At 54.3% G+C, this 27870-nt stretch overlaps 2 protein-coding genes across 13 annotated transcripts in view; both read left to right on the forward strand.

Moving 5' to 3' along the window:
• The first annotated feature begins 595 nt into the window (after window positions 1–595).
• On the forward strand, window positions 596–13951 carry SLBP (stem-loop binding protein). 2 transcript variants are annotated; one of them, XM_033106518.1, is made up of 8 exons: window positions 596–745; window positions 868–984; window positions 4850–4954; window positions 7448–7507; window positions 7815–7952; window positions 8496–8645; window positions 10095–10176; window positions 13060–13951. In XM_033106518.1, exons 1-8 carry the CDS (start codon window positions 687–689, stop codon window positions 13174–13176), a joined length of 828 nt encoding a protein of 275 aa, XP_032962409.1. In that variant the 5' UTR covers window positions 596–686; the 3' UTR covers window positions 13177–13951. The 2 variants fall into 2 exon arrangements, with proteins under 2 accessions (XP_032962409.1, XP_032962410.1); XM_033106519.1 differs by lacking the exon at window positions 868–984 and having other exon boundaries at window positions 620–745.
• Window positions 13952–18683: 4732 nt separating this feature from the next.
• The window catches only part of FAM53A (family with sequence similarity 53 member A), a 37558-nt gene continuing 28371 nt past the window's right edge, over window positions 18684–27870 (forward strand). For 5 of the 11 annotated variants that reach the window (XR_004422993.1, XR_004422995.1, XR_004422994.1 and 2 more), the window contains exon 1: window positions 18751–19414. The gene's annotated coding sequence lies outside the window, so the exon portion shown is untranslated. Of the gene's footprint in view, window positions 18705–18750; window positions 19419–25115; window positions 27321–27561; window positions 27718–27870 lie in introns of those variants that run through there. The other 6 variants (XM_033105835.1, XM_033105834.1, XM_033105838.1 and 3 more) reach the window with 6 other exon arrangements.

A 27870-nucleotide genomic window follows, 5' to 3' on the forward strand; every position in this document is an offset into this window, starting at 1 on the left:
CGCGGTGCGGGGTGGGGAAGACCCACGGGGTGCGGCGATGAAATCAGAGGAAGTGGGGGGCCCTGGCGGAGCGCGGCGCCAGGCGGCTCTCGCAGGACCTCAGAACTGCGATGGGGGAACACAGTGGGTCTCCGCGCGACCCCGCGCTGCCTGGCTGCCGCCCCTTCCGGGTTCTTGTGCCCGTCGGCGCGGAGGACGCCGCCGCCGGGCCACCCAATCGGAAACCGCCCCTCCCAGGCCGGGACCAATAGGAGGGCCGGCCCACAGGGGACGTACCGCTTGCCCCCTCCGAGCGTCCGCGGCGCGCGCTTCCGAATCTCCCGCCAGTACCCCTCCCCCCCGCCCGCGAAGGCGCGTCCAATCAGCGTCCGAGGGGCCCCGGGAGCCTCCAAGCCGGGGGGGCGACCTTTTTCTCGTCGCTGTCCTCAGTCAGCCCTACAGCGTCGATCCGGGTCGCAGCCGGCAGCGTCCGGGAGGCGGCCTCGCGTCTCCCGCGGTCCTAGGCCGTCTGAGCGGCGTGCGCAGCCGAGCGGGCTCCCCCGCCCGCGGGGCCCGATGGTCTCGCCCAGCCGGGCGCGCGGGAACGGCGCGGGGCGGGGCGGCGGCGGATAAAGGCGGTTGGGGGCGGGGGCGCGCAGTCCGTCAGCGCCGCCGGAGAGGACGCGCGGGCCGTTGCCGCGCTGGATATGGCTTGCCGCTCGCAAAGCCCCCCCAGGTACCGGAACCGCAGCGACCGCGACACCAGGTGAGGACGGGCCGCGCGACGCGGGCGTTCCGGGCGGGTCGGGCGGGTCGCCGGGGCGGCGGGGTTGCGGCCCGCCCTGCCCTGCCCGCCCTGCCCGCCCTGACGCGGCCTCCCGTCTACAGCCCGCCACCCCCCGCGAGATGGAGCCTCGGGCGCAAGCGCAGAGCCGATGGCAGGCGCAGGACGGCGGAGGACGACGAGGGCCCTGCGAAGCCGGAGGGCGACCGCAGACCTGACAGGTGGGCCCCACGGCGCGCGTGCTCGGGGCCGCTCGCTCCGGGGCCTGCGGCGGCCTGGGCTGCACTGCCGGGCGCCTGGGGCGCCAGAGGGCCACCCCGACTGGTTAAGGCGCCGGTGGGTGGGTCACCACCCCGACTGGTTAAGGCGCCGGTGGGTGGGTCACCACCCCGACTGGTTAAGGCGCCGGTGGGTGGGTCACCACCCCGACTGGTTAAGGCGCCGGTGGGTGGGTCACCACCCCGACTGGTTAAGGCGCCGGTGGGTGGGTCACCACCCCGACTGGTTAAGGCGCCGGTGGGTGGGTCACCACCCCGACTGGTTAAGGCGCCGTGGGTGGGTCACCACCCCGACTGGTTAAGGCGCCGTGGGTGGGTCACCACCCCGACTGGTTAAGGCGCCGGTGGGTGGGTCACCACCCCGACTGGTTAAGGCGCCGGTGGGTGGGTCACCACCCCGACTGGTTAAGGCACCGGTGGGTGGGTCACCACCCCGACTGGTTAAGGCGCCGTGGGTGGGTCACCACCCCGACTGGTGAAGGCGCCGTGGGTGGGTCACCACCCCGACTGGTTAAGGCGCCGGTGGGTGGGTCACCACCCCGACTGGTTAAGGCGCCGTGGGTGGGTCACCACCCCGACTGGTTAAGGCGCCGTGGGTGGGTCACCACCCCGACTGGTTAAGGCGCCGGTGGGTGGGTCACCACCCCGACTGGTTAAGGCGCCGGTGGGTGGGTCACCACCCCGACTGGTTAAGGCGCCGGTGGGTGGGTCACCACCCCGACTGGTTAAGGCGCCGGTGGGTGGGTCACCACCCCGACTGGTTAAGGCGCCGGTGGGTGGGTCACCACCCCGACTGGTTAAGGCGCCGGTGGGTGGGTCACCACCCCGACTGGTTAAGGCGCCGGTGGGTGGGTCACCACCCCGACTGGTTAAGGCGCCGTGGGTGGGTCACCACCCCGACTGGTTAAGGCGCCGTGGGTGGGTCACCACCCCGACTGGTTAAGGCGCCGGTGGGTGGGTCACCACCCCGACTGGTTAAGGCGCCGTGGGTGGGTCACCACCCCGACTGGTTAAGGCGCCGGTGGGTGGGTCACCACCCCGACTGGTTAAGGCACCACTGCTTCATAACACTTAACTTAGTCGTGGTGCCCCTGGGTCACAATGTTTTCGACTGGTTAAGCTGCTTGTCCCTCACCACACTTGATTAGTCGTGCCTGTGCCTCAACATGACTGCGAGGCACCTGAGGGTCCTGTGAGGTGTCCCAGTGATAGGTGGCAACAGAAGGGGGCCTCAGTCAACCAGCGAGCCTGTTAGATTCCAGGGACAAGCGTGAAGGCCACCATGCACTGCTACAGGGTCCACTGAAGCCTGTTAGGTTTCCCCTTACAAGAGTCAATGCAGAGAAGCTGGGTATCACACTAGTCACAAAAGGTGGCTGCCAGGCTGCAAACCTTTGAGACTGACGTGTGGTTTTATGCAGGTCATAGAGACTTAAGTCCAGACGCCACCTTTCCATCATGGGGCTCCCGAGGCTCGGCCTCTCTGGTGAGCCTTATTGCAGCATTTGCACACCTTGTTGAGTATTTCCTAGGCTGGGTAGTGTGCCGGAGAGGCCAGGATGCCATGCTAAACGAGACTTGCATTTTTGTTGTGACTGTGCCCTGATGTGGGTGGGTCGGCAGGTCCCACAGGTATTCAGAGGGAGGGGGAGGGCTGAAGAAATTAAGCAGGGGGATGGTGGTAAAGGCTGGCAAGGCCTTGGTGTGGTGACTAGGATGAAATGGAAGGTTGTCCCCTGTGAGGATCCACGTACCAACACCCGCAGCTGGGGATGCATTTGGCCTGTTTGAAGACTGATCAGAGGACAACAAAGTGGGGACGGCCACTGCTAAGAGGTGAAAGATGGAGCAGAGGGGCTAAGAAGCAAGGTTTAGGGTAGACTTTAAGGCAGGACTCAAAATATTTGTGACGATTTGGGGTGGGGGGCTGCAGAGAGGAATAAAGGATGACTCAAGTTTTTAGGCCTCAACACCTTTGTCTATTTGTGGGACCATTTGCCAAGACGAAGAGACCTGGCCTGGGGAAGGAGTCGGTGGTTAGGCTTAGAAGCTTCTCAGGTGAGCACGGTGAGGTTGGGAGGGGGATGGGATCTGAGTGTGCATGGGGCCTGCTCAGGCAGGCACAAGTGGGTTACTTGCATACAGGGGTGACTTCCAGAGTTGGGACTGGAGGCGATTACCGGGGAAGAGATGAGAGTGGCAGAGGCTCTAGACAGCCCTCGGCTAGATGTACCAGGAGGAACCACGCTTCTCGGAAACCTTCGGTGGGCTTCCGTTTAGCTGAAGATAAAACGGGAAATCCTTACGTTGCCTTAAAAGTGCTGTGTATCCGCATGGGTACTCCTGTAACTCACCAGTCAGCCGCTTGGGCCTCCTTGTTCTAACCCGGGAGGAATGCTCATGTCCCGGGCCCTCTCAGCTGCCGCCTGGTACTGCTCTGCCCGCAGGCCCCTGGGGGAAAGCGCGCGGGTGCCTGGGCAGTAGAGTACATCCTTTTTGCAGGGTGTAAAAGTGGTTTCTTTGGAGGGAGGTTAGCTCAGTGTAAAACAAGCTGTTTGCCATTGGAGCACTTTCCTCAAAAGTATTCTTGTCCTAAGGTTGGATAAGTTGGTGAATATAACCTGCCTAATCTAAGAAATGGGTATTAGTTCCACGAAAGGTATTCTTTCTATACTACCAAATTTGAGATGTAGCGAAAGGTACATCTTGTAAGCACCTTTTAAAAGTTCGGGTATTTGTTGTTTGGAGATCCAGACCTGAACCTCTTGATAAGCTAACGAGGGTGTTGATGTCCAACCCTGGACAAGCCTCCATGTGGTTTTCTGCATCTGCGACACAATTAATTTGATTTCACATCCTGCCAACCATTTTTAGACCTGAAATTTATTTTTAGAAATCTAATTTGAGTTTTGTGGGTGGGGGCGGATAACCAGGAGAAGAAATGATAATTACCTGAAGGGATTAATCATTTGTTGTTGCAGCTGCATTTTCAAAGCATGTGGGTGGTTCCCAGCTAGGATATGTAACTTTGCTTTTTGTTGCACTTGAAGTTAGAGTCTAGTTTTGATACACCAGTCGTGGCCAATAGAAAATTGAGGAGGAAATATAAAAGCCTAAGTTTACATCTAATCTATAAAGAACAGACATACCAGCAATTCTAACTGCTAGAATTCTTGGCATCAAGCCTATGTTTTTAAACTGCCTGATCTTGACTAAAGATTTCCTTGAGTTTTGGATGGAACCGAGCTCCTAGGAGGACCTTTACCTGACTAAGTGCTAATGCAGCGATGACTCCCATGTATATTCTTACTCCCAACTTTGGCTATGATGTGCTACGTTCTGAATCATGAATTGTGTGCATCTGAAAGTAACTAGTAGCCACTGCTTATTCAGTACATTTTAATGTGTTAGTTACTTTGCTTAGTACTAAGCGTATTTGAAATCTTTTAAAGTCCTGAAAAAAAAAAAAAGCTGCTCGTTTAGCCCATAAAGGAATAAGTTGTATTCGGCACCCTCCTCAGTGATGACGCTGACTGTGGGCTTTGTCTGCCTTTCTCCCTGGTGGACATTTGTCCTCATGATTTAGCCAATGCTGGCACATGATGGGCACACAGAAAATAATGAACGAAGCCCAGAGGGGCTTAAGCGAATTGTCCAAACTCAGCGAGCAGGAAGTTACAGGGCAGAGGTTACCCCGAGCCCATTCCCTTGGCACTCTGCAAACATTTGAAGATTTCCTGATGTACGATGTGAAAGGAAACTGAAAGTATGTGCCATGGTTCCGACGTGTGTTTTTGTTTGATTGCAGCTTTACCACTCCTGAAGGCCCAAAGCCCCGTCCTAGGTGTACAGACTGGGCCAGTGCAGTCGAAGAAGATGAAATGAGGACCAGAGTTAACAAAGAAATTGCAAGGTACACATTTCAGACTGCTTTGAAATGTTATCTGTGGTGGTTTATATGTTAAGTGTGAGGTATGTTTTATAGTGGTGGGTCTTAAAACTCTGGTCCCCCCACCAGCGCCATCAGCAGCTCCTGGGGACACGTTAGAGGGGCAGACTCCTAGGCCCGCCCAGCCGCGCCTTCAGCTCTCCGGATGAGTCTGCTCAGAGTGAGGACCACTATCTTGGTGGCCACCCTTCCAGATGGGGGGTGGGAGGCAGAGAATCTACCCTACAGGCGCTCCCAGTTCTGCAAAATACGGGTGTGCTCTCCAAATAGGGGTGCACTTGTGACTGACAGCTGACTCATGTAACAGCCCAGAAATGGCCAGAGCTCAGGGAGGGGTACCCAGCTTGGAGCCTGTTGTACCCAACAGTTGTACCCAAAACCGTGTGTATCCAAGTTCTCACAAACTGCAAGCTGCTTCCTCTTCTGGACTCAGTACGACTCATGATGTTCCTTAACCACTGCTTACCTCCATCGGTGACATTCTCTCTGGTATTTGGGGGGCATTTCTCCCCTTTGATATATGCCTTCCAACCCAGCTGAATGGGCCTTGACTTAAAATGTTGTGGCTCATAATCAGTTGGAGTGGGTTGGACCAAGAGTCCACTGGCTGTTAATTCTGCTGAGAAAAATGTGTCCTCAATTGGTAGGGAGGAGGCCAGGCTGCCCCCGCCCACGCACTGCAGTGATCGGTGGCATTTGTAGCTTCCTCCTTTGGAAAGGCACAGGCACACAAGGGGCTGCTTATGAACATTCAAGAGGCCACTTCCTTTCTTTGAGGTGTCAAAATGTGTGTGGGGGGTGGTAGAAAAAGTGCACTGGGAGTTGACGGGTGGGCGCCAGTGTTTTGAATGAGTTGTTTGTCTAGATCTCAATTTTGTCACCTGTAAAGTTAGGATGTTTGACTTGATCTCTGCAGTTTGTGTTCTCATAAAGTTTATAACGACTGTAACATACCCATGTGCTGTGACCCTCCCACCCCCAGGTCACTACCCCTATGCTATGCAGGGAGACCTCTGTCTGTCTTGACCCTCCTGGTGGTGGACCCTCTTTGTTTCTCACTTGTCTCATGGGCCTGTCTCTGAAAATTGTCCTACTTTGCAAAACAGGCCTGCTGTGTTGTGGGCCACTGTTGATCACACCCTTTCTGATGAAATGCTGTTGCTTTGAGTAATATCCAGGGGATTTGCCCTGATGGCGAAGTCTTCTTACTCCCCACCAGGAAGGGGCTGAGAATTCAGCTGGCTGTACTTCAAGGAGGGTAACAGAACTATACACTAGCTGTCTGGAAATCTGAATATGGGTTTTAGTTATACCTGAAGCCATTGTTTTTCAAGGGGTCCTGGAGAGAAGGAAGCCCCACTGGAAATGATTAGAGGGACTGGTTTCTCGGTTCTTCTAGGATGCTATGTAAACACTGCTGTTCTAGATACACAGGAAATAAATTAGTTCACTAACTCCTGTGTCTAGACTATGCAGCGACGCCACAGCAAACTTGGGAGGGGCGAGTGCTTTAGATTTTGGAAGATGCAGTGACGCGCGACAGCTTTCACTCGGATGAGCTTGAGGTTCATGGTTTAGGGTTGGATTGCACTTCACACCTTGTGGTGACATACTTTGCAGAGCTGGTTTGGTAGTTGCTGTGATAGAAAGCAAGGGCCTCGGGAAATCCACAAGGAGCAAGACGAGCATGGTGCTCAGCCTCTTTCAAGGTCAGAGAAGGTGGTGAGCAGTGCCCAGCAGGCTCACGGGTCCCTTTAATGCTGACTGTGGTGTTTGAAATAAAAACTTTTTCTTTCAACTCAGGTTAGTTTTTTTTAATACAGACTTTATTGGGGAACAGTGTGTACTTCACAACTTTTTCCAAGTCAGGTCGTTGTCCTTTCAATATTAGTTGTGGAGGACGTAGTTCAGCTCCAGGTCCAGTCGCCATTGTTAGTTGCAGGGGGCACAGCCCACCATCCCTTGCGGGACTCGAGGAGTCGAACCGGCACCCTTGTGGTTCAGAGCCCACTGGCCCATATGGGAATCGAACCGGCAGCCTTCGGCATTAGGAGCATGGAGCTCTAACCGCCTGAGCCACAGGGCCGGCCCCCAGGTTTATTTTTTTTCCTAAGGCTACAGGGTTTTGGGGCTATTTCATTTTTATGTTTGGCTCTCACTACTGAAACTGTTGGGGTCTTTGTCCTGGAGAACTCCTGCATTATAAACAGTAGTGCCTGGAGGCATTGAGGCCTCAAGCACTTTATATAGCTTGGGCAAATAACCTTCATCTTCTTAGAAGGCAAAGTGACTGAGGGAGGTTTAAAGTCAAAGAAGCAACAAGCTCTTACCCTAACCCACCCACTCAGACCACACCAGGAAGAAGGCTTCATTCCTGAGGTTATCTTTTAGTTCTTAAAGCATTCGGTGTTCATGTTTGTACCTTTTAAATAACAGCAACATCTGTTTTTCTCCCAGATATAAAAGAAAACTCCTCATAAACGACTTTGGAAGAGAGAGAAAATCATCATCGGGAAGGTAAATGCCATGAAAATGTTTTTTCTAGTTTGATAGACTGTAATTTGTTAATGAAAAAAACTGAACACAAGATGCTGATTGTCCCAATAGCATTTATGGATTAGTCTGTTCTTCACCCGTTTGAAAGAGCGTGTCTACTGGGTACTCAGTTCCCACATATGCGTATGCAGAGATTCTGGCCTGTCCCAGGGTTAATGTAGTTTAGAATCCAGAAGACAAAAACACCGTCATTATTGTGTTTCTAGGTTTTCTTGCACAGTGACCTTAATTGCAAGGTTCTTTCTGTTGTTAATTTCATTTTCTTCAGTTCTGATTCTAGGGAGTCTACGTCTGTAGTGCCCGCCGACTTGGAGACAGATGAGAGTGTCCTGATGAGAAGACAGAAGCAGATCAACTACGGGAAGAACACCATCGCCTACGATCGCTATATCAAAGAAGTCCCCAGGTAGTCTTGTCTCGTTGGTGTGTCCCCAGAAGTCTGACGAGCTGCTTAGGTCACAGCTGCCAAGAACTATTTATAGGGACTTCTAAGCACTTATGTAAATAAATAAATAAGGATGGGTTGGTGACTAACAAGCCAAGGGCAGAACGATTTAAAAAACAACATTTCACTATTTGGAATACATTCTTGTAAATGTAAAGTTATTAAAATGCATGGTGGGGAAAAAAGGAAAAGTTCAAGTTGCAGATTGAAGGTCTTCCTGGCGGAAACAGTGGGCAGTGCCGGTGTTGTACAGGCAGCGTGCTCCTGCCCCCCGCCCCTCGCGGGCACACACACTCCAGGTGGGGTGTCGCCTTGGCAGGATTCAGATGTACTTCTCTGCAAAGGGACAGTAGAGTCAGATGTGCTTTTTTCTCTGTCACTTTGCTCATTTTGTAGAATGTCAGTTGATCTATAATTTTTTAATAATGCCAACCTCAGAGTTTGGTTCATCTTGAAGCTATGTGCAAATGTGACTGGTGTGTCGGTAATCTACCTCTCCTGTAGACACCTTCGACAGCCTGGCATTCACCCCAAGACCCCCAACAAATTCAAGAAGTACAGTCGACGATCGTGGGACCAGCAGATCAAGCTCTGGAAGGTGGCTCTGCATTTCTGGGACCCTCCAGCTGAAGAAGGATGTGATTTTCAAGAAATGTACGTCTGCAATGGCTCTGTCTCTTGTGTGGCAGGCAGGTTGTCATGGTGTGAAGTCCTTCTGGAAGTTCGAAGGGAGAGCAGCCAGTTGCACAGCTTCACGTCTGTTTTTTGCACGTATGTGCATGGCTGGACAGGTGGGCTCTAGGTGACCCTGGAGGGAGGAGTGTGCTTCCGGACTGAGCCGACTTCTGTAGTTAGGAAAATTGGAGCTTAGTGAAGCTGGAACTATGTGGAGTTTTGTTTGTTCTTAACATAAGCGTTCTAAACATTTCAGTAGTTTATTTTGAACTGTGGAAATAGTTTAACTAGGGAAGGCTGTTATCTTCTCCCTGCTGGTTTTTAAACTCGTACCTGGTTGGGAAGATGTCAGGCCTGGACCTGTGCCGAGCAGTCAGGGTGCTGGGTGGACAGGGAGGTGAACAGGATGGGCTTCCCTCACCTCCTCACACTTCCTCGTCTCAGCTCTTCTGACCTGAGCCTCTCCCCTCAGACACGTTGACTCAACACATTTTTGAGTTTTTGCTCTGTGCTGGGGAAATGTGTTAGAAACTGTCATGTTTGAAATGATTTCTAATACGGCTTTACAAATTTGGCCTCACAGGATGTCATACCAGTATTTTTCTAGTGTGACACTGTTGTCCCATTCTCTCTTTTTTCCTTGCAGCCACCCCCCACCCTCCCACCTCTGGTTTTGTTTTAAGCCATTGTTTCTCAGTCTAGTCGTAGGGTGCAGCTCCCTGGCCCATGCTGGTATTAAGAGCCTTGCGCTCCCCCCTGGCTGAGGCAGTCGGTTGCCAGTTGTTGGTTGGCTGCTCACAGCAGCTCACGGCAGCTCGCGTCGGCTGCTGGCCACTCATGGTGCCGGCCACTCACGTTAGCACACAGCAGCCTGCAGCAGCACACAGCAGCTCACACTGACATCCGGCTGCCCACAGCAGCCCAGCTCCAGGGTGAGCCGTTGTTCACAGCCTTAGCTATAGAGGGTGTAGCTCACTGGCCCATGTGGGAATTGAACCGGCGGCCTTTGGTGTTAGGAGCATGATGCTCCAACCGCCTGAACCACCGGCCCAACCCCTGTTCTCTTTATGAGTAGAAAATAGGAAAAATTAGTCGGTCTGTCACAGTGTCCACCCACCGCCGCCCCCTTCAGAAGGATGCTCGTTGGTGTGAATAATCCCACTGAGTCGAGAGTGGGTGATGGATGGTGTGTACTCTGAGTCAGGTGGGGTTTTTTAGCCGGCTTGACCTCTGGATTGACTGGGCAGGGGTTAGTCTGCACATGGAGTCCCCCGGGGAGCAGAGGAGACACTTGGGAGTGTCTTCACGGGGCAGCGTGGGGTTGATGGTAGTTGTTCTGAGCGAACAGACTGGGAGAACGTTCCCGTATCACGTGTCTCCTGACTTTGTGACGTGGTGACTGACAAACACACCTGTTTGATTTCACAGACATCCCGTAGACCTCGGGGCAATGGAGACCGAATCCACGGAAAGCAGCTCTGAGTCCCAGACCAGCTCCCAGGATAACTTTGTAAGTTCCTTCCCTTGGTTTTGTCTCTCAGGTCGTTTGGACAGTATGTGCCACTCTATAAGCTGAAGTTTGAGCTGACATCTGATTCTGCTGCTTATGGCAGAGGGGCCTCTTACCCCGTTCTCTGATACCATCAAAATACCAGATTAGTGGAGTTCCCAGAAGTGACTTTAATTCAGGGTTTTGGTTCAGGACTCGTCAGTCCCACCAGTTAATTTAAGAGTGAAAGGCCTTTGTCCTCTGGTTCCGGCACCCGCACAGCTGTTGGTGTTGGCAGCAGTTTTAGGCTGTACGTGTTCGTGCTGCTGACTTGCTAGTGTAGGAGGCCTGTGCTTATTGTTATTCGCTAAAGCAGTGCTTTGGGCGAGGGGTTTGCCCCACACTTGCCAATTTAAAAAAATCATGTTTTTGAGGGAAAAATACCAAAAATCAAAAGCAGCATACACAATTGTCTCATCTCTAATCCTGTAGTTACTGGTTGGGTGCACGTTTTTCCAGACTCTGTGTGTGTACCAGTAAATATCAGCGTCCACAATAAAATGATCCCTTTGTTTCATAAAGGAGACCACCCCAATATTTGCATATGGAAATATCCAGCATATTAAGTGTAAAAATAGGTTAAAAACTAGAAAACATAAGTATTTGTGAAATACTCATGCTTTGTGTAAGATAGTTCTGTACTGTGTTTGAATAGTTCAGAAGCACAGGAAATGCAAAGATACGTAGTTGCTTTTCCTGCCTTCTGCCATCTGTGTCAAGCCTGCTACATGTCTCTTAGTTTTTGTGGACCATCTGCAACCACACACTTACCTGACAGTGTGTGACAGAGGCTAGAAGTAGCAGAAATGTCCAACATTAGAGGAAAGGCAAGGTGTAACGCAGGGACTCTGCTCCCGCTCCTCGCACAAGAACGCAGGACATGGTGAGGCCAAAAAGGGACACCGACAGAGCCACAGATAGGGGGTTCATTCCACTATATTCTCGCTGGCGGCTGGGTTGGAGACACAGGGAGCAGGCTCCACATGATGCGCAATCCACAGCCACGGCAGTTATATTAGTGGCCAATGGCTAACCGGTAACAACGGATGGCCATCTGATTATAGCTGACGGCCATCTACTACCCGAGCCAGCACCTTTCCACGTGAGGCTGACAGCCTGGAAACTGCTCTCTGGGACTCTGTCCCCACACAAGGTTATGTTTATGTTGTAAGAATTCAGCTGTCCCGGACTGGTTTTGAAGACTAATGACGTGGGGAAATTGTTGAGGTAAATGAAAACAGGTTATCTCATGATAGGGTGGTCCTGGTTTGGTGACTGTTTACACAGAGACAGGACTAGAAAGAAACTCGGGCAGATCTCTGGAGGCATCCTTAGTTGGGGTGAAGACTAACACTTCTCAAAAAAACATTCTAAACAAACCCCTCACAGTGTCAGACGTTAGGTGCTGAGAGGGGCAGGGAGACCACAGGTGTGTGTGGGGAGCCGGACTATGAAAACGAGGGGCAGGGTTGTGGCGGGAGGTCCTAGGGGCATCCACGGCCGAGATGGCCGGTGTGCAGAAGGGAGGGGAGGGGAGCAGGCCGGCCTGAGACCTTAGCTTGCGTGGTCCTTAACCACTGGAAGCGAGCTGCAGGGCGGGGCGTCAGCGCTAGCCGTTGCACGTAACCAGTTGCGTTACTGTGCTCCCGACGTGACATCGAGCAAACACTGCTGTCTAAGGAACAGTCTGTGTTCGGCTTCCCATGTGTCCAATAATGTTCTTCCTACGGGTCTCTGTTGGGATCCAGAATTTAATCAAGGATCACACGTGTGAACTGCTATGTTCCTTAAATGCCCTTTAACTTAGAATAGCCTCTCTGCCTTTGCTCCATGACTTTGACTTTTTTAGAGGTCAGGCTAGTTAGGCAGGACATTCCTCAGTCGGGAGCTGCCCCATTGTTTTCTTAAGGATCAGCCTCGGACTGAACACGGGGCAAGAATATGACAGTGGGGGTTGTGTGTAGCAGTTTGTCTCGTTATGGGTGATGTTAAATTGTGGACTCAGCCAGATTTCTCCATTGTAAAAACAGGAACTTTTGTTTTAACATTCATTTAAAACTTTGGTTTTAGTTGCTAGAAACATTGGGCTTCAACTGGTTTAAACTGCATAAATTGTAAACTGACATTTGAGTGTATGACCCTTCAATTAAACTTTTTTAATGAAAAAAGCAAAACCTGTTCATTGCAACAATCCAGAAATACATCAAACTAAATGTTGTCACCTCGTGTCCTGAGAGCCCCTGTCCCGTTCTGTCCAGCCTTCTGGTGCGCTCTCTGCTTGTACACGGCATCCATGGGTGCACACGTCTAAGCTTTGGGTTCTACAGTGCTGTGCAAGCAGTACGTCCGCTCTCTTGGGTGGTATCCCTTCCAGCGTGAGCGGACACCCAGGCCTTGATGTATGTTCTGCTGTGCGGTCCCCAGAAGTTTCGGGGGTGAGATGGGCTTGGGAAGTCCATCGGCTAGTGCGGAGGCAGCTTCCTCAGCTGGAGAACAGGGTGCTTGGCAATTCGATGTGATTCTGCTTCACTCGTCCCGAGGGTGACGCCCAGGCCGCACAGCAGCTCCTGTCTGACTGGCACTGCTACTCAGAGGCCTTAAGGGGTCAGTTGGTTTCTAACCTGGGAGGTAGTTAATGGGTAGGAATTTGGTACATCCCGCTAAAACGAAGTTGGGTGGCAGCCATGTGTCCTCTCGTGTTCCAGCATTCGTAGAGCCTTGCTGGTAAGGAGCAGACTCAGGCCCGCAGTGCAGTGGGCGTAGGAAGAGGCCTTCACTCCCTTGGTGGGGTGAGCAGCCCCGTGTTTCTGAGGAACGGCCATGACCCCTGCTTCTGTTTTCTAGGACATGTACTCTGGCACACCCACCAAGGTTAGACACGTGGACTGCCAAGCGGAGGACGAGTTTGACTTGGAAGCTTGCTTAACCGAACCCTTGAAAGACTTGTCGGCCATGAGCTGACTGGTGCCCTGTGGGGCCACTGACACCTCCCGGCTTGGGGAGGGCCGGCCAGGCATGCGTGGTGCCTTGGTGACCCGTGCTCTCTGTTAATAGTTTATGTCGTGGTGAATCGTTATTCTTGCCTTATTTTCTTCAGAAACAATTTTATGTATAGTGAATGTATTTCGCATGTTTTAAATTGTAAATGGAACTAAATCCAATGAAAATTGAACTTGAAGCAATCTCGCAGCAAACTTAATGTGCTTAATCCCTGCCGTCCAGACAAGCACACTCGAACTGGTTTCCACAGTGTTTTAGAAGTTGTCACATGGTGGGTTTGAGTTTAAGTGGTGTCCACGGGCTCAATCTGGCATCAGCTTTCTTTACTGGTATCTGAGTATTCTCGCAACTGGATGCATTTAATATCTTTGTGGAAATGTAAGTTGGCTTCTAATCCATATGGCACGGTGGCTTTTCCCCTCATACAGAGCACTGAATAGCTGAAGATGTTGAGCTGTTAAATGAACAGATTTTATGTAAGTTACGCAATCTGAATTTGGTACTTGTAAATAGCGCCAGGTAGGCCTTCTACCAAGAATAGTTCGAGTTAAGGCAGCAGCGGGATTTAGGAAGAACGTTTTTTACACAGTTAATTTACCATGTAAAATTGCTGTAAATGAGAATGTATACAGATTTTCTGTTCAAATATCCGATTGTCAACTCCTTGTTGAGACTGTTATGTTTCTATTGCTTTTGTATGGAATGACATTGCAAAAATAAAAAGTAAAGGACCTTATGTAACTGATTGCTTATGTCACCAGATAGGCTAACTGCTGTGACAGTTCTGTTGGGAGGACATGGCACTGGGGAGGACAGCACACGGTGGTGACAGAGTCGTGGCCCAGGCTCATTAAACCCCAGCCCGTCCCCACGCCGAGGACGACCTTGTAGGTTTGGAGCTGGGGCCAGATCACGTGCATGTGTGCACTTCCCTCAGGCCAGGTGTCCTGCTTGAGGGAAGTGTGTGCCCAGCAGACCCGCCGAGGAGGCCGGGGACCTAGGTTTGATTCTTTCTCAGCATCTGGGGTGGCAGGGTCTTTCCTTGTCTCCTAAGACAGACCAGGGCTGCACAGTTTCCCCAGGAGCAGAGCAAGTGTCGGACTTGGGTCCTGAGCGGGCTGCGCAGCCCACGGCGTGTCTGCCACTTCCTACACTTGGACCCTGGCTGCTCTGCTGGCAGATGGTCACCCGTCCACAGCCCCATGCCCCAGGACGCTCCCTCGGAAATGACGCTGAACTCGCTTCCGCAAGGGACGGCTCTGGCAGCTGTTCAAGGCGTTTCAAAGGGGCAGAAGCCCTTCTCTGTTCACTTAACACAGTTGTCGATCCCATACTTTGTGTCGGTACAGTCCAGTGGACACGGGACATGCAGGGAACGGTGCTCTGAAGTCCACTCACACCTTAGCAGGGACAGAAGACTACGCTGTCGGGTGAAGAGGTAAGCGTGGAGGAGGGCCGCGGGCGGTGCTAGGAGGGGCACTCACCCCAGTGGGCAGCAGGTGCACAGGCCCTGAGGTGGGCGGTGGTGTGTAGACTGCCAGCAAGACCCTCAGGTGTGGGCACTGGCTGGACCGCGCGCAGGAGCTGGGAGGTCGTTGGGAGCTGTGAGGAAAGCGCTGGTGGGCAATAGAAAGTGTGACACGGGCCGGAGGAGCCAGGGGACTTTCTAGACTGAACTAAGGTGCCTCTGGCTTCCCTCTGCTCATGACAGAAGGTGTTGAGCGGAAAGGAGCGGCGCTGGACTATCGCGTTCTCGGCCTCCCCAGATGGCAAGGGAGGCTGGCCCTGGGCTTCCGAGCAGAGACCAGACCCGGAGCCCAGCCGGGAAGACAGATGGGGCCCAGGGAGCGGAGGCTGTGGCCGGACCAGGCTGGTTAGGGCTGGGGAAATGGTGCTGCATCGGACAGTGGGACTTCTGACACTCAGGAGCTTGTCCCTTGGCAGAAGCCCAAGACAGAAGGGCTTGCTTTGAGGAGATCTGTGCATGTGGCTTTTGTCTGATGAACCCCAGTAAGATTCACAGGATACTCAAAAAGCTTTTGAAAGAATTACATTGGCAAAAACGCTGCCAGTTTGGACTGAAAGGGACAGGCAGTGTGAAATGAAAGGAGGCGTTTGGACCCTCGGGAGTCCACGGGCTGCGAAAACTACCCAGCTGCAGACATAGGGCAGCCTTCATGGAAAATGGGAGATTTCAGGGGGTGGAGCCAGGAGCCCCGAGGGTTCCCGGGAGCAGGACAGACCTGATGAAGGCTCTGCGGGGGCCAGTGACCCCTGCATCCCGTCCCCACCCACCCACCCACCCCACTTTGAACAGGAGTGTCTGTAATAGTTACTTTGTTTTGTACGTTGGGTGTGTGGCAGGGGCTGGGGACAGGGCACATGACCTGTCTGTTGAGTTGAGAGGTCTGCAGGCAGAGGAGACCCACAGCAGGTGCTGTGCCTACGGAACCCCAAAAGAGCCGACTGGTGACGAGACTGGACCTTGGGCTGCTGCTATGGTTGGCTGAGACAAACCTGGGGAGGGCTGTGCTGCTTGTGGCAGAGGTGGATGGAGCTGGTCGTCAACCACGGCAAGGAGGCTGGGCTGGCTGGAGCAGGGCTGGAGCGGTCACGTCGGGGGCGGGTGTGCCAGTGTGCAGGCCAGGACATCTGACTCAGGTTCTAGAAGAATCTACTCTGGCTACTAGCTTTTGCTTCACATTTAAATTCTTGGAGTGCTCTTAAGCCTCAAGGAAATCAATCTTCAGGCTTTAGCACTTGCCTTTTCATGTTGTTAACATAATCTAGTATTTTCTGTATGAGCGTTACAAATAACCAATAGGCTAGGATTGAGTTTCTTTACTCTTGACTCTTGCACATAGAACCGAGAAGTGTCAGAACTAAATTAAGTTTGTCCAGCATGATTAATTCTTCACAATTGCAGGCTGATGGCTATCTCACTCCCATTGGAGATTCATTTCCCTATCTTCCCGTGTATAGACAGACGTGGTTAGCTTATCAGGGTTGTCATCCTACACACCCCCACTTCCTTCATGTTCTGTGAAGCCAGGCTTGTTTCTCACTGGTCCAACCAGACCCTGACCTCCAGGTGCTCTGTCAGCCATCAGGTTGCTGATTCCTTGTCCCTTTGGTAGCAAGACGTCGGTGGAGGCTTCCAGCTGAGTCAGCAGCCTCTTCTTGCACCAAAAGGCTGCACTTCTGGCTTTCTGGACCCAGCTGGGGGCTCTTCTGAATGATGTAGTTTACAGGATCTTTTTTCTTCCATGTAGGCAAATTTAAAAGGTCTGCTGGGTAAAGTAATATTACCGGACTTGGCAAACTACAAGTGCCTTGCAAATTAACGTACTAGCTGTCTTCTCTAAACCAGGCTGGCTCTGCGTGTACGTGGGCTGAGGGGGAGGGTGCAGTGGGGGCGGGCGGGGAGGGGGCTTTTGATCATTTTGATCATCAGGCTTCATGTTTTATGTTTAAGAATCTTGAGGGGTATTTGGTTTTGGGGTTTTTTTCTTTTCTTTTTTTTTTTTTGCTTTGTCGTCATTGCTTTTGTTTTGCTTGCCATTTCATGTGCAGGCTTTAATTGGAGCTAAGTCACTTTGTAAAACTTACACTTCCAAGATGCATATAAAATTTTCTGGAAAAGTGCTTCCTCAGTGTAGGTGTGCAGGAAGCAAAAGCTCCAGATGTTGGCTCTGTCGCTGGCATTCCAACAAAGGCAATTTGTACGGTGCCCTGAGCATGCTGCCTGGCCTGGCATATCAGGCACTGTGTGTGCAGTGAGGAACGCAGACCTGCCATCCAGTCCCAGCTGTCTCTTCTGTGTGACGGGGCCTTCGTGTCCCCATCTGTAAAACTGGGATAATATGTCCACCTCATAGGATGAAAGGAGAGAGTGAACGCCACATGCTCACTAATGCTCGGCGGTGGCGGCTGTCACAGTCCGTCACCGAGGGCCTCGTGTAATGTGTTGACAAAACCCTGCACTCCTATTAGTAACGTGCAGGGCAGGGACCGTCTCCGGGTAAAATTAGTAACAGCCCGCCCTTAGAAGTGGGAGGTCCACCACAGAGGCCGAGACCCTAACCATTCTGGAGGCCGAGACCTGGACGGGTCCTGGAACCCAGTCCAGTGCATGCTACTTGCCCATGTGAACACAAGCCACCCAGGAGGCATGTGGCATGTCTCCCAATGGCCCTGAATGCGATTTTGAGCAGGGTTTCCAGGTGTGACAGCCATCAGTGCGTTTGCTGTGCTCACTAGGGAAAAGGCAGAATTTGAGTTTTCAACGTTTGCTCTGTGAAAGACCCTGTTAAGAGGTGGAAAAGACAAATTGCAGATGAGGGGAAAATCTTTTCACACCACACATCCGACATGGGACTTGTATTTGGAATACATGAAGAATTCCCAGAACTCAACAGTAAGAAACAAATACAATTAGAAAATGAGCAAAACGGTGTGAAAAGACATTTAGGTTATTGGGTGAGAACCTCCATCTTTGCTGTACTGTTTTCCTGGACACGAATGTGGCAGTCTCCCCACTTCATGCAGCTCTTTAACCGCCTTCTGTAATGTTCTGTCACCTTCCCCATAAAGGTGTTACAAAACCCCATGTTCACGCCTAGGAACCCGATTGTCGCGACCGGACTGCACGTCCTGAAACATCCCGTGTTCCGGCTGTTGTGTGTGAAAAGCATCATCCCTGTTGTATCTTGTCCTGTGTCCTCCCTTGCTCGGCATATAACCTGTTTGTTATCACACATTGACCGTATCTTCTCGTGGTATTTCTTTGTAGAAAACCATGCTTAGAATAAATGACAGTTTTAGTTCTTCCTTTCCAGCCCTTATAACTTGCATTTGTTTCTTGTCTTACTGTGTTGGTGATGACCTATATAGCATGCTTTTAAATTTTTAAGAGCCAGAGACTTGCCCAAGGTTACGCAACGGGTCACGCAACGGGTCACCGGCATGGCGGGGACGGCCCAGGGTGTGGGGACCCCGGTGTCCGAGGGTGAGGAACCCGAACGATCGGGCTGCTGGCGGGACCAAGACCTTCGTAAGGGCCGGAGCCACCCGCCTTCCCTGCCAAACACCCCCCTCCCGCCTCCTTAGGTCGCCGCCGCCCGCCTTCGCGGCCCGGGGACTACACGTCCGGCGCACGCCCACTTCGGCGCAGGCCCCGCCCCCCCACGTACAGCCCCGTCCCCGCCGTATCAGGTCCCGCCCCCCAGACGCAGCTCCTCCCCTTCGTCGACGCAGCCTCCGTCCCCCTGCGCACAGCGCGGCTGAGGAGCGAAGGGGCGGTGGGGCGCGGGTGGGCGGTGGCCGCGGGCGAGCGGCCAATGAGCGCGGCCGGAGGGGGCGGGGCCGCGCGGTGCGCTCCCCCGCGTCTGAGGCGCGTCGGCCGTTGCGGGAGGAGCGCAGCCTGCGGGGCGGGCGTCTCAGTTGCTCCGCGCTGCCGGCCGTGGCCGCCGCCGCTCGGCCGCGCTCAGGTACCGGCTCCCCGTTGGCCCGCGAGGCGGCGGCCGGGTGCGTGCCTCTCCCCCCCCCGTGCGTGCGCGCCCCTCCGGTCCGTGCGTGCGCGCCCCCGTCGCGGGGCCGCGCGTGAACTTGGGTCGGACGGTCCGGCTTCTGTCGGCTCGCCGAGCCCGGCCCGCACGGCCCGATGCTTTTCCACCCGCCTCGGTGCCGAGCGTTTTCGTCGCTGGATCCTGAGAGCGCGGCGGGCGGGTCGCTGAGGGCGCGAGGGCCCCGGGGCTCGAGACCCGGTGTGGGACTCCCGCCACGCACAAGGCTCCTCGGACTGGCCCCGGCACCTCCGCGCCCCGAGACCCCCGCGCACGTCGGGACCCCACGTGTACTCCGGGCCCCCGCGCACCCTCTGGCTGTACGGGGCCGCGCCGGGGCCGCGCTGCCACTTGTTGAACCGACTTGGGTATCGCCTGTTCGAGCTGTGGTCGTTCCCGGGTCTCCTGTGATTGTCATTTTGTAGCGAGAGAGAAGCAGGAGGTTTGACGTGACAAACTGTGCGTTAAGGGAGCCCCAAAGGTGGACGGACCGACGTGGGGAGGCCAGGACCTCCCAGCGACCTGTGCACGGTGACTTGGAAGTGGGTTCCCGAGCCGCCTTCTCTGCATGGACTGGACGGCGGACGTCTCGCTCACTTTTCCTGGGAACGGACGGAGAGGGCAAGGCGCGCTCGGTGGGTAGGGGGTGATGTTTCTACTTTACTTCCCCTTAGTGTAAGTGCACTGGCGGATCTGAAATTCATTATTCAGTCTGTGAAGTGGGCTCGGGTTTTTGCGTTACATCATGGCGCGTACTTTTTTTCTGAGTCTGAGCTTCCGTAACTTTAAAATACTTAAAAAAAAAACACAAAAAACAAACCCTGAAATCAACTCATTACTTACTTGAGTTTAAGTTGATCTCTCTGCACTGAGAACTGTTGAGAACTGTTTAAGACGGGTTAGACCCGTCTGAATGTGCTGAATGTGCTTCAGTTTCACAATATTTAAGAAATTTAACTTGAACGTGTAGATTCTGTTTCTTCAAACAAGTCAGCTGTCACCTCCCTGTCTCTTGGGATCACAGACCCGGGCAGAAAAGCACAGCCTCTTGCTCTGATGGTAGAAGGTGGGGAACACTGTGTGGTGACTGTTTTGAAATCCTTGGCTACAACTCTGAAATTGAAATCAAAATTGTTTAGAAACAGTGGCTTTTCTTTAAATTGGGGTAGTTAGTGCAGGAATTCCAGACAGTTCTTCTGGAGGTCTTCATTTCCTTCCTCCCCTCAGGACTTTCCCAGGCAGGGGTGGCCCATTTCCCCGTCTGAGTCCTCTCTGTGCTGTGGGCTGTGGTGATGGCAGCCCTGGGCCTCTCCTGTGGCTCCATAGATGACTCCTGTGTACTCCTTGATGTCTATGAACGGAGAACGTGGTGCTGGAGCTCTGTGCTTCTGCTGCACTCTGTGATGCCACTTTGCAGGTCACACTGCCAGGTGGCATGTGTGGTGTGAATGGGAACCATCGTAATGGCTCTGCCCTGTGAGGGGTTCTTCTGTTTTCTTGACTTACGTCGGATTTAGGGGCTGCAGGAAAGACAGCAGTCCTTGTTGCTACTGGGAATAGGTAACGGAGAGAAGGCCAGAGTCCCTGTTTTTTCTGTAAGGGGGTGTACTGGGCCCTTGCCAGTTATGGGAGCATGTGCTTTTGTGCACAGGGAACAGGCGCACGGAGAGACTCACCTGCTCTTACTGGCAGATAGAAGAACCAGGAGAACGCTTAGGTATTGTTCACAGGTGCACTGCAAACATTTGGAAAAAAATAAAACTGAAAAACACCCCAAATTTTTATGTAAACCCTTACAGCTATTTGTGCAGCAATATTTCTTAAAGGAAAATTGACATTCACAATCTCTGAAGCATTTGTTATCTAAACGTGTGTGCCAGGAACCCGGGCATTTTCACACGTGTTACTTAATTTGATTCCCTGTGGCCTCCTGTAGTGGGTGGTTCTTTCCCATTTCAGTCAAGGAAATGCAGGCCCAGAGAGGTGAAGTCACTTGCCTGGGAGAGCCCAGCCAGTGAGCAGGGCAGCTGGAGTCTGAGCCTGGGTCTTCTGTCCCGCCCATCCGAGCCCACCTGTGGCCTTTCTCTCAGTGAAATTACTTGCCGCACTTTTTCGTTGTGGTTCAGTCTCCATTTTAAGATGCGAGTTTCTTCTGCTTTGTTGACTTGCAAAGGTAACATTTCAAACGTGATTTCTGTGCACCCTTAAAATGACTACCCTGCTGTCCAAACCTTCCAGTTGCGGGTTTTAATATTAGCAGGTTGTGGGCCAGTTAGGATAGGCGGTTTTTGTCCTTTTCTTTTGAAGTCCTCGAAAAGGACTTCAGCAGTCTGGCACACACATCAGTGGCACCGGCTTTGTGGCATGGTCCAGGGCTTCGCCTACACGTTTCTGGGGATCCTGACTGTGGCACCTAAGTGTGACCTGGTAAAGAGGTGCCGAGCCCTGCAAGTGGAGTGGCACCCCGGGCCTTGCCAGATGACTGTAGTCTAGTGATTTGGGTAGTTTGCTGTGACTGCCTGCTTAGCTTGTGTTGCGTGTGGGCACATGGCCTCATTCCTTTCCTTCCCAGCCTTCGTGTGATGCAGGAGTGACAGTAATGGCTGGTTCCAACAGCGAGAGGTGCGTTTGGCTCCATTTGCCTTTTTAAGTGTCACTGTTGTGGTTACTATGGCAACATAAGTTATCTCCAAAATTGGTGCTTCACACAACATAAATCATTTATCACTGCTCATGGTTTCAGGGGTCCAGAATTTTGGGGCAGCTTGGCTGGCACTCTTTGCTGGGGGTCTTGTGCAGGCTGTTCAGATGGGGGCTGGGCCGGAGGGTCCCCTCTTGGGCATCCTCGCACTGTGCCTGGCACCTGGGCTGGGAAGTCCTGAACAGTGGGGGGCTCTCGGCGTCTCCCCATGTGATCTCCCAGCATGGTGGCTTCAGGGTGTGTCCCGAAAGAGAGCCAGGTGGTTGTAGTGCCTGTTCACTGCAGTCTGGAAGTCGCTGAGCCTCTGTCATGCTCACGGGGCAGTTATCCCGCCTTTTTGTGGGAGCAGTGCCCAAGGATCTGCAGTCATGTGCTGAAAGCACTACATTCACGGCTGCTGGTTAATAACTAACGTCCAGCTGGATTCTAAGGTACTGTGCACGTGCTGTTGGAGAGGAAACTTCGCAGAAGGGAAGGTCTGAGGACAGAGTCCGGTGCCCCTGAGTCGGCCGTGTGGTCGGACTCTGCATGGAGCAGCCCCTCCAGCTGTGCTGGCCGACTCCACTGCTGTCTGCTACAAACCCCCACCCTGGAGCCTGCTGCCCTCGTGCTGGCCTTCCCGTCTGTTACTGGGAAAGGCCGTTGACCGCGTGCTCCAGGTCAGGCTCTGGCACAGCAGACTAAGTAGGTGCTTAGCAGTCGTTCTCCCCACTTCGCGCTTCAGAAGCCAGTGTGGAGGAGTGCCAGCAGGTAGGCCAGGGCCTCGGCTTGAACTTGGTGTCAGAGCTGCAGCCACTGGAGGGTCCGGGTCAAGTGCCCGCCCAGCCTCTGCCTGGGGCTCGGGAGGTGGAGCACAGCTGCCACTTCTGGGGGGCTTTCTGCAGCCTGGTTGTCAGTGCACATGTACCTGTTCTGCGAGTCCTCGCTGGCCTCTGCCGTGTGTCGGGCGGCCCGCTACTGGAGATGCAGGGGTGACGCACAGCTGTGCGGCATCGTGGACGGTAGGTGCTTTCTCTGTGTGATGTGTCAGCTGTCAGGCTGGCAGAGACCAGAACCAGCAGAGGGAACATGGTCCTGCCGGGACGAAGGAGTCGTTAGCATGAAAAGCCCTGTGGTAGGTTGCACAGCCTCAGACAGGTTCCCACGGGAGCGTTCAGAGCCGGCGCCGTTGGCCGTTAAGCACACGGGCAGACAGGAACGTGTCGTTGGAAGGCCTGGAGCATGAAGACAATGGCTGACCCTGGAAGATTGCCAGCAACAGGAAGCATGGCAGAGACCAGAAGTCGGAGCCAGCCCAGGAGGGCAGCACCTGACCCGTGGCCGTTCCAGGGACAGACCGGGGAAGGCGGGCCTGGACGCCTGGGTCTCCAGACGGGAAGGCTGTGTCCCAAGGCCTGTGCGTATTTCCTAACACCAGGAGGGAGAAGAACCTAAAAGCCTGGCCAGCATCCGGCAGAAGGGACGTGGGTGTCGCCCACCCACCTGCCTAGGCACCCTCTTAGGAATTGGCAAGGTGAGGGCGCGGGTGAGTCCCAGGGCCCAGCTGGACAGCAATACCCCGACCTGAGCAGACGCTGGGGCGCCAATTGCAGAAGGCCCGAAGGGTGCCTGATGTCTTTGACCAAACGAAGCTTGTCGAGTTTTATAATTTTGGGGATTTGGGGGGAAGAATTTGTAATGGGGTGAAAGTTTGCACATGAGAAAAAGGAGTGGATTACTAACTTTGCGGAACAGAGGACACTGCGGCTTAGCTGGGAACCCTGTGTAGTGACATAACAGCGTCAGTGATGTCACGAAGCTCCTACAGGCATTTCGGGAGGTTTGGAGGTGGGGCAGTTGGGGTGCACTCGTGAGATCCAAGCCCTGGTGTCCCTCTAAGTCCGTAGGTAGGCTGGTCAGGGAGTAGCTGTGCTTGTCACCAGGAGCTGTGGATGTAAACAAGTACCTGAGTGCAGCGCGGAGGGTGAGGTGCCCCCTGGGAGAGCTCTGTGGTGACAAGCACAGCGCCACCAGCTCTTCAGACCGTGTGCGTGGCCGTGGCCTGTTCTGGGCTATACTGTGTCCCTGGAAACTCCTAAGCTGAGGTCCGCTCCTAGGTCCTAGCTCAGACGGTGATCTTTCCTGGAAACAGTGTCCCTGCAGATGGGATTAGTTAGGACAATGTTGTACTGGGGGCTGGGGGACATAACTGAAAATAATTGGTGTCATTAGAAAAGGGGAAGTTTGTACACAGACATGGGGAAAGGGATCTGGGAAGGTGACGAGTGATGCTGCCACACGCCCAGGAACTGCCCGCAGCCACCAGGACAGATGCTCGCCAGAGTCTCCGGAGGGCTCTGGCCCGCCTGCCGTGGTCTGACTCAGGCCCCACTCCCGTCTGGCACCGTGATTCCCTGCTGCTCTCAGCCCCAGGACGCCCGATGTGGCTTTGTAGATGGGTGCTGACTTTGTTAATACGTGGAAATGAAGAGACAGCAGCAGAACCCACTGTGCTGCCTTTTTGGAGGGAGGGTTCCTGGAGCCACCAGCCAGCAGGCTCCTGTCACGTCCACCTCATGGGCCAGCCCTGAACGACGGTGAGCCCCCAGCGCAGTCTGTGGAGCACCTACTGTGTGCCTGGCACTCTTGGGGCCACAGGGTACCTGGGTGTGGGAGAAGACAGGTGGGATGGCCAGGGCCCAGCTCTGAACTGCGGCCTTCGTCCCATGGCTGTGGAGGGGGATTTTGGGGTGGCAGCTCCGGTTACTTTCTGTGGAGGCTGGGGTGAGGGGTGCCTAGCAGACGGGAAGGGACAGCTTAGGCCACTGCAGACATCCAGGCTCGCAACACGGGGTCTGAGTCGGGCACGGTGGTGCAGCCTGGGCAGAGAAGGACCCTGTGAGGGTGTCAGCTGAGCCCCTGGTTGGGTCGCAGAGAAGGACCTGTGCGTTGAGAGGTGAGGCCAGTGGTTTGAATTTCCTGTTGTAGGGAACGTGGAGATGAGTCTGTTCGTGTACTTCCTCTGGTGTGGGTTCACTGGACTCGCAGAAGAAGGCGTCCCTGGGCTCATGCGACGCTCCGGTTTGTGTGTGGGGGGTCACCAAGGGCCACTTCTAATGTATGAGCTGTGGGGGTCAGAGGTCAGCTGTGCGTCCAGAGGCTCTGGGCCCCGTGTCACCCACGTCCTTTGCCGTGTGCAGCCCTCAGTCCCCACCTCTCGGTTGGCAAGGCTGGGTAGTTCTCTTATGTGGCCCCATCGTCCAGCCTGGCCTCTGTGTCCACCTGGCACCAGAGTTCTGGCTTTGCCCCTCTGGCTCCCCTGCTCAGCTTTCAGTCCTGGCTTTACTGTCACCACCTCAGAGGGACTGCAGGCCGCCTGCCGGCGCCAATGGGGTCCTGCTTCCTTCCTCCAGGCACCTGCCTCCCGCTGGCTTTGTTTTGTTTGAGGAGAGCACGCGTTCCCTCAGGGCCCAGACGCTGTCCTGAGCTGCCCCACCCACCTCATGGCTAATGAGCCAGGATGCCCTGTGTATGACGCTGTGTGACCATGACCGTCCCTCCTGATGGTGCAGTTTCTTTAAAAGCATTGTGGATTGAATTGTGTCCCCCAAAAAGACATTCAAGTCGGAGCCCTCAGGACTGGGAGAGGCCCCCAGAGGGAATCCACGTGCCAACACCTTGACTAACGTCTGGTCTCCAGAACTGGTGACAGATGGGTGTGTTTCAGGCCCCCGAGTGTGGTACTGTGATGGCAGCCACCGGAAGCGAGAGCCCGGGGACTTAGCTGTATATGTTAGTAACACCCCAGCCACACGCATCCTTCTCCTCGGAGAAGGTTAAGGTGTCACACTCGTGGGTCCCTTCTCCCCTGCCCAGCGCTCCATCCTCATGTCCTCGGCGTGCTGCGTGCTGCCCGGTGGAGCCCCCACTGTGTGCTTTTCCTGCGTGCACACTGAGCACACTCTGTTTCATTTTTTAAAACTCCATGACTTGTGACTGAGGGTGAGTGCTGCACACTGGACTCAGCCGAGCCCCCACTGAGAGGGACGTGGGTCCCCAGCGTTCACACCTGACGGAGGCGCAGCCGAAGGTCACATCAGGAGAGCACGTGAGGTGGCCCAGCACTGGTATCTGACCCCGGTGCTCATGCAGGTGTCGGGAACAGTCCCCTCAAGTCCTTTCTCTGATCCAGGATCACGCTGCATTAGGCTGTGGTTGTAGCGCCCTGCTCTTGTCTTTCGTGACCTTGGCACCGCTGAAGGAGGCGGACCAGCTGTTTGTACAGCTCACCTCCCTAGATTCGTCGGTGTGTCCTCACGGGTACACTCAGGTCCTGCTCTCCTGGCAGGAATGGGGCGCAGGTGGCATGTGTCCTGCCCAGCACGGCACCCCGTGTCCGCTTGGCCTCTGACCGGCTGAGTGCGCTTTGATCACTGGCTCGAGCTGGTGTCCGCCAGCCAAGTCTGTACAACGATTGTGGTCCTTGGTGATTAGCTGTGTGTCGTATGGAGGCAGATGCTTGAGACTGTGTAAATACCCTGTTTCTCATCGTACTTTCACCCCTCGACGTGTAGCATTTATTCATGATTCTCACCTGAACCGTTCGTTATGGGGCGTTTGTCAAACAGTGACATAAAAAAAATCCGATCACTCCATCTACATTTCTCAGTCGGCATTCTGCCAAAAGGAAGACCTCCCCCTCCCTGTCTACGTATTTTTCAGTTATTTACGTCAGGGTGGACTCATGGGGTCTCAGTTCATCCTGTGGAGTCTAGCCCGCCCTCATTATGGACTGGCTGCCGTGGGAGCCCTGTCACCATTCCCTGGGGGACATGCTCCGGCCATGTCTCGTCCTTCCCTGCCCCAGCCTGGAAATCAAGTTTTGCTGTTGCTGCCGTAACTTGTGTGGTTGTACGTGCTGTGTGCCAGTAGGAGGCTCTGGTGGGGACTTGAGACACTGCGAGGGGTGGGCACAGGGCAGAGCTGCCCCTTCATCCTGCATTAGAGGGCAGTGCCATGGCCTCTGCCCTCCGTCCTGGGCTGGTGGAATAGCAACAGAAGTGGCACCTGTGGCACATCAGGCTGAAGGGGCATTCCCGTGAGGGAGGTGCTGAGTTAGGGCTCAGGGTGAACGTATGTGGAATGGCAGTGAGAATTGGCCAAGTGGCAGATGCCATTCTGTGGTTCACCTGCTCCTGCCCCGGTGACTACCAGCAGTGCAGTTGTGGTGTGGCTGGTTCAGGTTCTGAACGCTCCTCTGGGGAGCTGGCTGGTCCTAGCCCACTGTACTCCTCTCTGGGCCTCGGGGTCCCCACCTGTGCTGGAGGCGATGGCCGTCCCTACCCTGTGAGCACAGAGCTGCCAGATGCTAGAGACCTAGTGGTAAGGCCCTGCGATGCAGGTGAGTAAACGTGAGCAGGGCTGACGTGCACCCCTCCTGGCCTGGAATAAGCCCCAGGGTAGCTCATGGCATCTGGGTCCCCTCGGCTCAGCGAGCCCCATGCCCTGCTCCTGTGGCAGCCTCAGCTGTGCCCATGTTTGCTGCAGCGCCTGCGTCCCCTAGAAGCTGGCCTCGGGCCCAGGGTTTAAAGCCACTTTGAGGTTGTCAGTTGACCTGTTGAGAGTGTGTGCACGTGTGTTTAAGAACGAAGGTGGGTGTGTAGTTCTGTTGACATGTCAGCCTCTCTGGAAACGTCCCATGGTTTTCTCCGGACTCCAGTCGGTAGGCGTTGCTAACAAGTTTCCCAGACACTGCTCTTTGCGTCTGGCAGCCGCTTTGCCGCCTGCGCCACTCCCGCCACGATGGCTTGTGCTGCTCGGGCACACTGAGATCTGGACGCCTGCCCCAGAGGCATTTTGAGGTGGGGCTTGGGCGCCCGCCTGCTGGGCCTGGCCTCCCGGAAGGGGGAACCCTGAGGCTTGGGGACAGTTAGGAAGCCAGACTCAGGAGGTGCTGGCGGTTCCTCTCTGCTCTCGTGCTTTAATTCTAAGTGTCTTTTCTCCTAAATGTTCCTTTTCAAGGGTGTTCTGGTCTTCTGTTGTGCACAGGGTGCCTCTTCCCTCTGAGCGGAGGTTTCGTTCTCTCCCGTGTGTTTTCTCCAGGTCACTGGCATCTTCCTGGCCCTCTGGCTTCTGTCTGGCCCCCTTGGCAGCTGCTCGTGCTCAGCAGTAGGACACCAAGAAAGGTTGGCGACTGGTTGTGGTGACTGCACACAGACTGGGGGGCCCTCTCCTCCGCCAGTCCGCCCGCCGGGCCTGGTGTGGGACTGGCCCCTCCCTGCCCCCTCCCAGGAGCTTCAGTTGGAGGCCAGGGCGCTTGCCCCACTGGATGGAGTGGGGGAGGGGTGCTTAACTGCTTTGAGCAGCAGTCAGGTGGCATTGGGACGGTGGTCAGGTGGGTATTGGGTTGGC

Source organism: Rhinolophus ferrumequinum, chromosome 5 (assembly GCF_004115265.2).
Source record: "Rhinolophus ferrumequinum isolate MPI-CBG mRhiFer1 chromosome 5, mRhiFer1_v1.p, whole genome shotgun sequence".
NCBI classification, from domain to species: domain Eukaryota; kingdom Metazoa; phylum Chordata; class Mammalia; order Chiroptera; family Rhinolophidae; genus Rhinolophus; species Rhinolophus ferrumequinum.